Source organism: Perca flavescens, chromosome 4 (genome assembly GCF_004354835.1).
Source record: "Perca flavescens isolate YP-PL-M2 chromosome 4, PFLA_1.0, whole genome shotgun sequence".
Classification (NCBI taxonomy): domain Eukaryota; kingdom Metazoa; phylum Chordata; class Actinopteri; order Perciformes; family Percidae; genus Perca; species Perca flavescens.
In genome coordinates this window covers 37,545,896-37,559,273 of record NC_041334.1, presented here as the reverse complement: position 1 = coordinate 37,559,273, position 13,378 = coordinate 37,545,896, and the positions used below count along the sequence as shown (strand labels likewise).

General features: G+C 39.8%; 1 protein-coding gene across 1 annotated transcript; it reads left to right on the top strand.

Annotated features, from left to right (window-relative positions):
• Window positions 1-1,705: 1,705 nt before the first annotated feature.
• On the top strand, window positions 1,706-9,385 carry elf3 (E74-like factor 3 (ets domain transcription factor, epithelial-specific)). The gene is made up of 8 exons (XM_028575094.1): window positions 1,706-1,847; window positions 3,838-4,071; window positions 5,297-5,404; window positions 6,276-6,416; window positions 6,519-6,602; window positions 7,591-7,722; window positions 7,948-8,143; window positions 9,274-9,385. The coding sequence occupies exons 1-8, from the start codon at window positions 1,706-1,708 to the stop codon at window positions 9,383-9,385; spliced, it is 1,149 nt and encodes a 382-aa protein (XP_028430895.1).
• Window positions 9,386-13,378: the final 3,993 nt, after the last annotated feature.

The following is a 13,378-nucleotide window of genomic DNA, read 5'->3' as shown; positions in this document are numbered from 1 at the left end:
TCTATTCCGAAGCTGTAGGAGGGGCTCTATAGAGAAAACTGCGAGCAAAAAGCGAGAGAACAGCGAAGAAATGGCCAAAACTGCATAGTGCCCCTTTAAGTAAACATATGTAAGTATCATCAGGAAAATTACTACATTACATGTCATTTACCTGACGCTTTTATCCAAAGTGACATACAATTACTGTATACTTCAGAGGCCTCACGCCTCTGGAGCAACTAGGGGTTAAGCGTCTTGCTCAGGGACACATTGGTTGATGTATCACAGTGGGAATTGAACCCAGATCTCCCACACCAAAGTTATGGGTCATATCCACTGCGCCATCACCACTGCCAAAATGTACCTAAAGTATTCAAAGGGCAAGTACTTGATGCTGACACATCCTCACATTTTAGAAACTGGAAACGTTGAAAACACCTGAGTGATTAATTGGCTGATTATTTTAGCTGGACTCGTAGGCAGTTATATTGTTGTGTAGTTTCATTTATAATAAAACACAATATTTTATAAGCCACATAGGATTTCTGTGCAAAACAAAAATCTTAATTTGTTAAGTAACTAGTAACAAAAGCTGTAACAGATGAATGTAGTGGAGTGAAAAGTACAATATTCCTCTCTGAAAAGTAGATAATTAGAAGTACAAAGTGGCATGAAAAGAAAAGACTCCAAGTAAAGTGTAAGTACCTCAAATTTGACAGTAATTGAGTAAAGGTACTTAGTTACATTCCACCACTGAATACAACATATATATATATATATATATATATATATATATATATATATATATATATATATATATATAATCTAAGCCTAACTGATGGTAAACGGGTTTAGGGTTAGAGAGAGATTAGAGGATAGCTTGTAATAGAGCAGGTTTGTTTAGTTGATCAACTTCTCAGGAAGAGAGGAGGAGGAGGGATGGGGGCGCGGCCAGTTTCAGGTGGAATTCCCCTGAACTCACCTGAGTCCGCCTCTCCCCCCCCCACCTCCAACCCGCTCCTACAGGAGTATAAAGCTCAATAACAGGTGGCTAAAAGAGGCAGAGAACCAGGCACTGATACTTGAAAAGTGGAAATCATACAACGCAAGCTCACGCTGCTGCAGATTGTCCTGGAGCAAGACAACCCTTTGCATCATACTGTGGCTCGTGCTGTAATCAGGTAAATATGAGATGAACTTGAGTTGAAATGTGTCAGAGCCTTCATTGTTTGGAAGTGATATTTTGGATTATATTGCAAAAGCTGCAAATGCATTAGGTTCATTAGATGTAACTCCTCTTCGCTGCAAAAGTGACCGAGCTTCCTCTTGTTTCTGATTGAAAATTTGAAATCTGATTTAAAGACCCAACTCATTTTCTCACGCTTTTAGCTGCTTTTTTTTTTTTATTACCTCGTGACTTATCTTTTATTTGCCTGTACTGCTTTTTAATCTACTGTTGATTTGGTTCCTTCTCACCTCACTCCCTTCTTCTTTGCTTGACTTTGGTTTTATCCCGTCAGTCGTTTTGTATTCCAGTTTGAATTATGTCACGTTACTGAGGCAGATTTCAAACCGTGCGCCTTGGTTGCAAAGCAACTTTATGTTTGGGTCAACTTCTGTTGTTTTAAATGGGCTATATCATATATAAATAAAAGATGACTTGACTTGACTTGAATGAAAAGCAGCTCAAGAAAAAAACAAGTATCTTCTATGTGTTTGCAGTGCCATGTCATCCCCGTGCCTCAGCAGCATCTTGACCAACGCCAACATCACCATGTATCAGACTGGCGGCCATGACGTCCCACCGCAGCTGCCCAGCATCAACACCCTGCAGATCAGCAATTCAGCATACAACTCCAACATAAGCGGTAAGGGGAACACCCGCTGCTGCTGCGACCCTCCTTTCAGTAGTAGTTAGTAGAGTTCATTTGCACAAAGATATAAAGTGCATACTATAATTATATATATATATATATATATATATATATATATATATATATATATATATATATATATTTTTTTTTTTTTTTTTTACAAGCAATTACACTGTAGGAGAGGAAAAGAAGCCTTACAGGCTTTATTCAGCATCCTCCCCTTACACAAAAGAGAACAAAAACATGATTCCTGCACAAAAAACAAGCAATACAACACACAAAAAAATAGGTAAACATACCACACAAAATGTATTTATGTATATATATTAAAAAAAAAAAATTTTTTTAAAAGAAAGAGAAATAGGACAAGGCAGACAAAAATACAAGCCTTTGAGTCAGACAATAAATATAACCAACAGAATTATCCCAACATATGGTTTTGGTGAAATTAAAAACTTCTTTAACTGTGACCTTGTTTTTTAAGTGACATATTCACTGAATTCCAGCAGTGGACACCAAAAGAAATAAAAATGTGTGTGGCGTTTTGGCTGCCAAGCCTTTGTTAACCATTATAGTCCGGTCTGAGTTTCGTGGGCAGTTTCAGCTGAACACTAATCTCACAGTAAACATGATCGGGACCATGAGCTCACTGAACTTTGCTTTGACCTCATTTAAACGCTGTCGGGTCAATCATTGACCAGGCAGCCAATGTTTAACTCGGCAAAACCGTCAAACGGGGGAATGCCGCCACCTCGCAGTTGAAACAGCTCCGACTTGTTTGTCTGACCTCAGAGACTGGGTGTAATGATGCAGACTGGTATCAGTCAACACCACTGATAGCTGAGCGGGTAGACGTGTTGCAGGAAAATCACCCTCCTGTTGTTACTGGGGTATATCAGAAATGTGGGTTTCTTTCAAACCAAATTGTACCCAAAAAGACGTTAAACACAGAACAGTTAGGATCGTGCATCTAGTACTTTTACTTTTAATACTTTTTTAAGTGCATTTTCCTGATGATGCTTACATACTTTCACTTAAGTAACATTTTCAATGCAGAACTTATTTTTACAGTGTGGTATTAAAGTGAAGGATCTGAATTCTTTGTCCACCACTGGTCGGTTATCACCTTTAAGACACTTCTTAAAACATATTTCCTGATTTTATTTGAGCTTGAAACTCCTTTGAATTGTCTTTTATTTCTTAAAAAAAAAATTTTTTTTTGTACAGGTAGGGTTAGGTTTTTATACACCTAAAAGTAGGCCACGTGCGTTGTATTTGTTTGAAGAACTTGAACTGATTTTCAAAAAGTGCTCTATAAAAGAAGATTATTGTGATTATCATTACTCTGTGCACTGGTTGATTAATAACTATAAATGGCAGTGAGACGGAGATTTAAAAAACCCTGTATTGTATGTATTTTATACAAAATCGATGGCTGTCCTGGACTGCAGAAATCCTGAGTCGAATAACAGTCACATAGGAGTTTGTCGACTGATCGATTAATTGATTTGATCGACAGATCTGTGAAAGCGAGTTTCTCCACAAATAGTCATGCAAAAGCAGCGCTTTAATCTTGTGTTTACCACCGATGTGCTCATAAGTTTCTTGGGTACAAGTGATTCAGAATTCTAAAGGCATAAAACATGATGGACTAATGGACTAATGGACTAATGCAATCTTAGCGACTAAGAGGGTGCGGCCCTGTTGATGTCAAAACTAGCCTGCGTCAGGTAGAGGTGAAATGTAGCGGAGTAGAAAGTGGAATGTACAGTAAAAGTACTGTACCTCATATTTGTGCTTATGTACAGTGCTTTAGTAAATGTACTTAGTTACATTCCACCACTGTCACTGACTAAGCTGAATTGATATCCTCGGGCGGATCCTTCCAGAGCCTCGGGGCCCATTCAGAGGTATCTTTCTGTAAACACACCTTCCATACTCTGCAGAATATGAAGTTAAATCCTGCCTCTTTCTCTCTCTGCAGGTCAGTGGTACAGGGATATCAGCCCTCACTTCTGGACGGCAGACAACGTTCTGGACTGGATCAGCGATCACGTAGAGGGCACCAAGTTTGACGCGAGCACCCTAAATCTGGCCTACTGCGCCATCGACGGCCCCGCTCTCTGCCAGATGAGCCGGGAACAGATGATCGGGGTTTTCGGCACGCAGCTCGGCCCACACCTCCAGCAGAGTCTGCAGGATCACAAGACCAAATATGGTAAGCCTGCATCCGTCATGTGGAAATGATTTGTACAAGTTCAGAGCTTAAATTTATATATATATATATATATATATATATATATATATATATATATATATATAAATCTTAGCAATCAAGAGTGTTGTCCTGCAAATGTGGTGTAAATATTTTAGAAAATTCAAGGGGTTTGATGCTCCAAAATCTACACAGCACACCAAAATAAAAGTAAAATTTGCTAGTTAAATGTCAATACACTTAATTAAATTGTAGTTATAGTGTCATATCATAACAGAAGTTATCTCAGGACTCTTTACAGATATAGTAGGTCTAGACCACACTCACAGCCAACAATTCCCTCCCGAGAGCAAGCATTTGGTGCAACAGCGGCGAGGAAAAACTTCCTTTCAACAGGCAGAAACACCGGACAGACCCAGGCTCTTGGTCGGCAAGAGATTTCCTACTGTACAGAAACCTGCAGCTCTCTCTGTGAAATATGATGGGGTCAGCCCTATGTTCCCACAGTTATGTTCCCACATTTCTAAGATTTTTCTTAAAATTAGGCCCTATGTTAGGGTTAGGGTTACATTCCATCTGTAGTCCATTCCTACTGGATAATAGGTTGGGTGTAATTGGCTACCAAATTGGGAGAAAGGGGGATACAATCTGATCCAAATTTATGAAAAAAGGAAATGTGGGAACATAGGGCCTAATTTTCAGTGAAAAAAAACAATTCTTAGAAATGTGGGAACATAGGGCTGTGGGAACATAGGCACGCTCCCAACATGACACCTGAGCACAGTGTGTGTTAGCCCTGGAGTATTGTGTCTTTCTCACCGTTAGGATACAATAAGTATCAACATTCCACGTATTCACCTTTGCCCTGAGTTTTGTTGTCTGTGTTTCTCAATTTAGTCTCTCCCCTCAGGTTGATTTGAGCATGTGAGTGTCGAATTCTGAGAGACATGCACAGACATCTTCAGGTTTCTGTTTACAATGCACGTAGCTTTGGAACTATATGGAGAGAGACACACACAGAGAGAGAGAGAGAGAGAGAGAGAGAGAGAGAAATATGACACTCTAAGAATGTATACAGTCAAAACATGATATATTTGGCCTCTGTTCCCAGAGGACAGATTTGTAGTTACATGCTTCCATGCCTTGCTGGAGTTGTCTTCCCCAGGATGAATGTTATGGCTGAAACGCCTCATTTTTCATTTCCTCTTTATGTCCTTTTGCTTCGCAGAGCTGCAGAGCCTGTCGGGACCAGAGCTGAGCGAGACCTGCCAGCTCCTGGACAGCTTCCTGGACAACCTAAACTTCCCTTTGCTCAGCACCATCAGAATTGGCCAAGGTAAATATTGTTACAGTGGTGTCACCAGGGGGTGGTGGGGGGTTCCTGTTACTGAGTAGTTTTTAATATCCTTATTATTTACTTTTACTTAAGGATGTTTAGTTTGAAGCATTGTACTTGCCTACATTTCAAATCACATCTGTTGCTGAGTAAAAATAAATAAATAAAATGAACATTTTGTGCCCAGGAAACTACTGCAGTGAATTAAGTAACTAAGTAACTTATACTCTGAGTACATTTTAAATGAGCACTTTTTACTTTTACTTGAGGAGATTTTAATTAGGGGTGCACCGATCCGATATTAAGATTGGATATTGGTCCCGATATTGACAAAATAGCTGGATTGGAGATCGGAAGAGGTAACAGATCCACGGGCTGATCCAGTTTTGTTAGTTTTTTTCCCTCTGTCGCACGTGTCTCACATGCTGGAAGAGCTGTTCAAATAAATAAGAATTCAATATATTACCTCTATGTTATTTTGTCTTCGTTAGGAAAGTAATGTTCAGTTAGGAAAGTCTGGTGCCTTCAGTCTCTTCCACATGGTGGAAGGAAGGTATAAGGTGGAAGGTATACAGTGTATTATTACTTCAACAACAGTATCGGATTGGTATCGGGTATCGACAGATACACAAAGCCCAGGCATCGGTATCGGTATCAGGACTGAAAAAGCCGGATCGGTGCATCCCTAATTTTTATAGGCTACGGGTAATTTTACTTATAGGCAACTTAAGCAAAAAACTCATCAAAGTAATAGTACTTTTACTTAAATAGAATATTTTTGTACTCTTTCCACCTCTGGGTGTTACTTACTAGCATACAATTGATACAATGTGGAAATCATAGGGCTAATGTTGCTTCTTACTACCAACAGGTGAAGGGTTTGTCACCAACAAGGAGTTTGACTACAGGGATGATTGTATTAGTCTGAACCTGGAGCCCATGACATCTCTGAGAGACACTGAGTACCTGTCTGATAACCAGTCTGACAGCGAGTACAGCTCCTCCTCCAACAGTGAGTATTTCATCCTTCACCATCTTTCCGGACTCTTCTGCCTCTCCGTTTCTTAAGCTGAACGCTTGTGTATCTGAAACCTGTTTCTCTCTTTTTGTCCAGGTGGCATGTTTGACTTAAGCCTCGGCTCACCCGAGTCTGGCAGTGGCGAATCAGACCCTGAGTTCTCCTTCCCTCGGATTTCAAGTGAGAAAGCAACTAAACTCATTGTTTGTAAAGCCCAGTTCAGACCAAAGATTCCTGACCAGTTGAAACTTGCAACTACTTGCAACGCGCCGGTCAGCAACGTTCTGATGCTGTTGCGTCTAAATATGAATGTGGATAACATTAGTGAAAGTGAGATGCTTGCTACAGCTGCACATCTAGTGGTGAATCGGCGAAAACAACGTTCTATTTCTGTAAATGACGGCCTTGTTTTAACGCCGCTCCCTCTCTTCAGTCACTCTCTAGCTCGCTCGGTCACATAGCCGTGCTCGCGGGTACACGTTGAGTCGAAAACTCTGCCGTTTCGACCATTTGACAGTTTGTAACATAGAAATAAAATGGATTATGGATCATTTTATTTCTATAGTTTGTAGCTGACTTTACAAGCTGACTTCTCTATTCTGTTGAAACAGGTGATGTCCCTTACGTTCTTAAACCAGCCTCTGGAAACGTGACCATCTGAGTCGCAGGGTAGATCCTAAATCGGATCTGTTAGAATGGTCGACAGTTAGTTAGGTTTAGGCACGGGGAGTGGAGACTGGTTAGGGTAAGAATACCAGGGTTAGCCAATCAGAGGCAGAATAAGGTGGGCCACGAGGAACGTCATTTGACGTCGACACGTTTAGCGGATCCGATCAGCCGGCTTGTGTCGTACTAAGACGGGCCGGTTGTGTCGTACTAAGACGGGCCGGTTGTGTCGTACTAAGACGGGCCGGTTGTGTCGTACTAAGACGGGCCGGTTGTGTCGTACTAAGACGGGCCGGTTTTGTCGTACTAAGACGGGCCGGTTGTGTCGTACTAAGACGGGCCGGTTCAGGCCGCTGCAACTTTTCCCTGCAACGTTCTAAAACGGTTTGGTCTTGCCACAAATCTTTGGTCCGAAATGGGCTCGAGGTTCTTTGCATTCCACAGTCTCAGCGGCGTCTGTGAGTTTAAGTAAACGTCTGACAATTAACTGTTGTGCTGACAGAGGCGAACATCAAAACAGAGAAAGAAGAGTGCCGACTGAAGCGACCACGGGGACGACCTCCCAAAGTCAACAGAGATCACGGCAGCAACAGCAGCAGCAGAATGTATGGCAGTCCCAAGAAAAACAAACACGGTAAGGCCATGTTTGGAGAATCAGCATACTGTCATTAATCATGTAAAACAGTTTCAAAAGGCATCTGTACATGAACACTGCTGGGCTGTTTTACTGTTACTGTTCTACTTTGCATCTTTATCAGGCTACAGATGCATATCTGACTGCCATGCTTATGCTTACTGTATGCTCCAATGCACGCACACATTTAGCTCATTGTGCCCCACTGTCACTGTTTGTTTGCAGCTCCTCGTGGCACTCACCTGTGGGAGTTCATCAGGGACATTCTGATCCACCCAGAGAAGAACCAGGGCCTAATGAAGTGGGAGGACCGCCGCGAGGGTGTATTCAAGTTCCTCAAGTCCGAGGCCGTAGCTCAGATGTGGGGCCAGAAGAAGAAGAACAGCAGCATGACGTATGAAAAACTCAGCCGGGCCATGAGGTGAGTTCATGTAGCAGCTAACAGGGGAGAGTTTGAGTTTGATTCTTTTCGTCAGCTATCCATTGAATCTGCCTGAATCTGAAATGATTCAGCATTTATACGTGGTTCAGAAGTTCAAGAGTCTGGCATTGTGGCCAAGGCCTAAAACACAAATTTGACACGATTTTGGAAATGTTCCAATCTGCATGCCAAAGGACCTCTTTCACAGCCAATGGCAGGAGCACATCTATTTACAGTAGTTTGATTGACTTTTTCACCCTCTGGATTCTTCGAAGATCCTCTCTACTCTGCCTCTGATTGGCTAGCACTCTTCTTCGTGCTACTTTCTTCAAAGAATGTAGCACAAAAGAAAAAAAATAACTCTGCCTTGGTAGATGATGGCAGGCTTAATGCTGATATGGCACACTGGTTAACAAGAACATTTAAAAATTGCACTTTATGTTTAAAAAGTTAGCGACCCCTGACTTAGAGGCTGAAAAAGCAAACATCCCAAAGCTATGCTGGTAGCTTTATCTTGTTTGGCCAAATTTAAAGGGCTTATGTAATGATTTACCACACCCGCAGTTTATAACACAAGCTTTTTGCTCCAACTTTGAAGTCTCTAAGCCAAGATAAGCCTGATGATGTCAGTTGACAAAGCTCCTATAGAGCCACACGAGACTTTCTACAAGTGTGTTTAGTGTGCCACTTTAATCCTGGTCTGGTCACTATAGTGGAAGAATATTGTTAAGGGGAGACACTGCAGGTGATTACCTACATTAAGACAATTATTTTTGTATTACAAGTTTTCTGAAAGTTTTATGTTTAAATATGCAAATGACCCATTTTGGTAAGTTTAGGAGAAATTTACAGGCGCAAATAGACAGAGTGTAGTCAAATAAACGTCTAAATGTGTATTTTAGATGGGTTTGTTTTTGCCCACTAGTCTAAAAGATTTTGTGGAAGCAAAATAACCCAAAAACTCAAAATAAAAAAGGATGTTTTTGCCTGTATTGTCTTCCCTGAAAGAGACTAGAAGTCACTTTCTGACATTTTCATTTACTTTAATTCAGTAAAGTGCAGCAGATGCTAAAGGGAACTGCATACTTTATGTCTTAAACCATGACTAACTAAGCCTCCTTCTCCCTCAGGTATTACTATAAAAGAGAGATCCTGGAGCGAGTTGATGGCCGGAGGCTCGTATACAAATTTGGAAAGAACTCGAGCGGGTGGAAGATGGAGGAGCTTGGCATGGGCATGTAAGACGTCTGTCACTAGAAACCAAAAAGCCTTGCTGCCCCCAGACACTAACTTCCTCTTGAAAGGAAGATGTTGCAGAAAATGTAAGCCAGTGTTTTTGGCTCTAGTAGGTTTTATGAACCGATATTAATGTTGTACCTGTTTTGTGTATTTGATTGCCACAGCAAAACTTTACTATGTGCACAGTAACTTAAATGGACATCGTTTTGGATGCTTGTGAGTTTCAGTAAGCACTTAGAGTCTTTTTTTTTTTTTTTTTTTTTTTTTTTTACAAATGTACAGAATTCACTTTAATGTTTGTGTTTAAGTTTCTTTAGTGATGAAGGACTAACTCATCCTCATCTGTCACTATGGAGTTTTCTTTGGTATACGGGAGATAATGACTATTGTGGCACTGAAAACGTTATATTTCTTGTTTCTTACTTTCTTATTACTGTCTTGTTATTCAAAAAGCGTACTAATGTCACCATCGTATTTCCATGTAAATGTAAATGAGTTGTGTATCTGAATGTAGGACCAAATTTGGAAATGTGGTCTTCTAAAGGTTAAGCTCAAAAGTGAAGGACAAAGACAGAGCAGAGAGAACTAGGGTGAAATAAGTGATGTTAATTCACACTAATACAGTAATGATGTGCACTACATGTCTATCGGTATCACTTATTATAAAGTGTGTTTACACAGTGTAAAAATTAGTTTTGGGAGTAACTATGTCACATGTAATTTACATGTTCATCACTTGTAATTAATCAGACAGAAATCAGTTGCACGCCGTTTTTGTGATTTTTTTAACGTGTTAATGTGATTAATCCATTTTGGATTGATAAATGTATGTTGAGTTTATATCATACGATTTGTAATATCTTTTAATTAATGGCATATTGTTTATATTGAAAAAATACATTTTGACAAGTACTTGCTGTTTTGGGATTGACTTTTATTTTTTAATGCTGTAATCTTATTGATATATCTGTAACCATCATGAAGGATGGAAGATGTGAAACTGGAGTAAAGATGTGTGTTAAACTCGCATGATACAATTATCACCCACCTTTTGTCTGCAGTGCTCCTCCAAAAATAAACTCTTTATTCCAGAGTTTCTGCAGGTTTCAACCAGTCAAATTTAAGACCTTTTTAAGACCATTATGAATGAAATTTAAGACCTATATGATGACATAAAAGCACAACGAAATGCAGGGTCACAAAAGTACTTGAAAAGTAAATGAAGTTATTAAAATGTAATAAAAGCGACAGAGAAATAATGATCCTTACATATACAGCAAATTATATTTGGACTAGTGAAAGAAAGAATTACAACACCACAGAATAAAAAAATAAAAAAATACATTTCAATGAGCATTAAAGGAAGCGTTACATGGGCGTAGAAACATTTAAGACCTATTTGGACCTAAAACAGAATACTTGCAAATGTAAGACTTTAAGGCCTAAAATTAAATAAAAACATTGAATAAGTTGTAGTCAAACCCTTATAGACATAAGACTTTGAAGACAGCAGCCTATGGTCTTATCCATCCAATGTTTCAAATCAATGTTGACTGAGATTTCTTTTTGCATTTTTACCTTTTTTGGATTGCACAAAAGCTGAAACACAAAAATGCATGGAACCGAACTGGGGATGTTGCAATTAGTGACTTTTTTTGTACTTGTGCCCTTCCTTCTTTCTTTACTCACAGTTTTACCCAAACCTTATTTTTAGTTGTCTTAACACAACCATACAATTCTAGCCTGACAAACCAGAACCCATCAAGATGTTGGGTCTGGGAACTCACCATTGGCAGGGCTCAATCCGAGGGGCGGGATAAACGGTTGGTGCACTAGGGTGCGTCTAGATTTCTAGGTTAATACAATTCCATAACCACCAGAAGTATGCTCTTGTTAACATGATATGATATCAAAAAACAAAGTGGAATACGCTTTGTTGTCTGTGGAAGTTTTGCAGATGCCTCAAGTATGAAACTTTTGTGACATGAAAACATGCTGAAATGTAGTTACAAGAAATTAAAACACACTCAACATATGGTTCATAGTCCACATTATCATAGCACATATGCACGGAAAGTGCAAGCCATAAAGACGGTAACAACATCTTACTGGCACTTTGTAGGTCATAAGTCTCACTCTCTCTCACATCCCTCTGGGCTAGTTTCTTTTCCACAAGGCCCTGTTGCACTGTTTATTTTTGCACAAAGGTTTATCTTTGAAGAGTTGAAACATTATACTGAAGATATACTGGTGCTTCTACTATACTTCTTAAATCTGGACTCCTTCTACCATCAGTCTTCCAACAAACCTTACAACATGAAAGTCTCCACAAAGGAGAGAGAAAGTTTGTAAAGAAAGTGAGAGTTTCTGGGGTTACACTTTACTTCAAGGTATCTACATTAGAGTGACATGACACTGTCATTCAAGTTAGGGTTCCGGTTAGGGTTCATGTGTCATGACATTGTCATGTGTTCATGACAGTGTCATGTCACTCTTATGTAGATACCTTCAAGTAAAGTGTTACTGTTTCTGGTTATACGTTTGCATCTTTTAATTCATTATGGTTTTTGTTCCTGAGAAAAACAATTGAATTAAACAAATGTTATGGTTTAAAAAAAGAACTGAACTTAAACTTGAAAGTATATTCAAGGACACATATATGTGATTATGTTTTGATTCAGTGCATCTAACAGAATGTTAGATTTGACAACAACATTCACTTAAAGCCATGGCCAACAATCATACTGCCACCATGGCCTTTTACCGACAAGCTGTGAGTTACCTTGGTGCGTTCAGACCTGACGGCATTATGACTCAAAAGATTTTATCAATCCACCATTGTTAGATTTTCAACATAAGATAAGATAAGATATACTTGATTGTCCCCGAAAGGAAATTTGTTTTGGACTCTGTCCGTTCCACAGCTTTACAAAGACAACACAAAATACCAAAAATAAGCATCTCTCAACACATATTCTCATGCAACACAAAGCAAGCTTTTCATACATTTAGCAGCAAAAATGAGCTTTTGTGGTTAACACACCTCTGTCTGCTTCTTCCAACTGACACTGACAGATGGTGGTTTTGGTTTCAGCTTGGTTGTACAACAGGTCTGGTCTGTTAGAGATGCTATGGCATGATAACAACTGGATGACTTGTCCTTTGTAAAAGAATTTCCTCAGGTGCCAACGACTGCTAGGATTCAGTGCCCAGTCACACACCAGAAAGTGGATCAACGAAATTAATTTGTGCACCCTCACAGAATTGGTGGTGCTTGGAAGCTTGGTGACATAGTGACCACTTGCACTTTGTGGGACTCGGGCAAGAGAGCGAATTGCTTTAGTAAGTAGGCAGGAAGGCTGTTTTATTCACCGTAGATATCAGATAAAGTGAGTTTTCTCTAATACAGATAATGCTGAGTCATTTAGCATGACATTAGTCATGACAAAAAAAAATGAAGTATCTTTCCACAAGTCCGCTATATTAGCAGGTATAAAGTTACTAAGCTTGTTCGGTAGCTTGTTGGATAGTTAGCTAGCTAGCTTGCTAATTCCACCCACTGTGCTTTTATGCTACACACTGGTTATAGAAAATGAGTCGAACAAAGTTGTCACTCATCTGGCGAGAGCGTTGTGCTTTTCTACGCCGTGACAAGAGTGTGTGAATGAAACATTAAGGTGTTACATTTTACTAATTTAGTGGCCGGCTAGCTGGCTAGTTAGTTCGTTAGCTTGCTAGTAGGCTCAGTTCTCAGTTCAGCATCATCTGTGTTAGAGAAAAGAATCACTTCATCCAATGTTTAAAGTGACTTAACAACACTATTTAACTTTTCCCTCTACGGTCCCCCTACAGGTTGGAAGCGGAATTGTCCATTACATTGTCCAGTTCATTCGAACTACAGATCCGCTACCCAATCAGGCAAACTTGCACAATGTCACGTAATGGACAATTCCGCTTCCAACCTGTAGGGGGACCATAGCGGGAAAAGTTACACAG

What these genes read in the sequence shown, in the direction of transcription:
- elf3 (XM_028575094.1), top strand. Translation starts at nt 1,706, where the DNA reads ATGTCATCCCCGTGCCTCAGCAGCATCTTGACCAACGCCAACATCACC. An exon ending in GGATCACAAGACCAAATATG is followed by an intron (nt 4,072 to 5,296) that starts GTAAGCCTGCAT and finishes TTTGCTTCGCAG; the next exon opens with AGCTGCAGAGCCTGTCGGGA. An exon ending in CACCATCAGAATTGGCCAAG is followed by an intron (nt 5,405 to 6,275) that starts GTAAATATTGTT and finishes TACTACCAACAG; the next exon opens with GTGAAGGGTTTGTCACCAAC.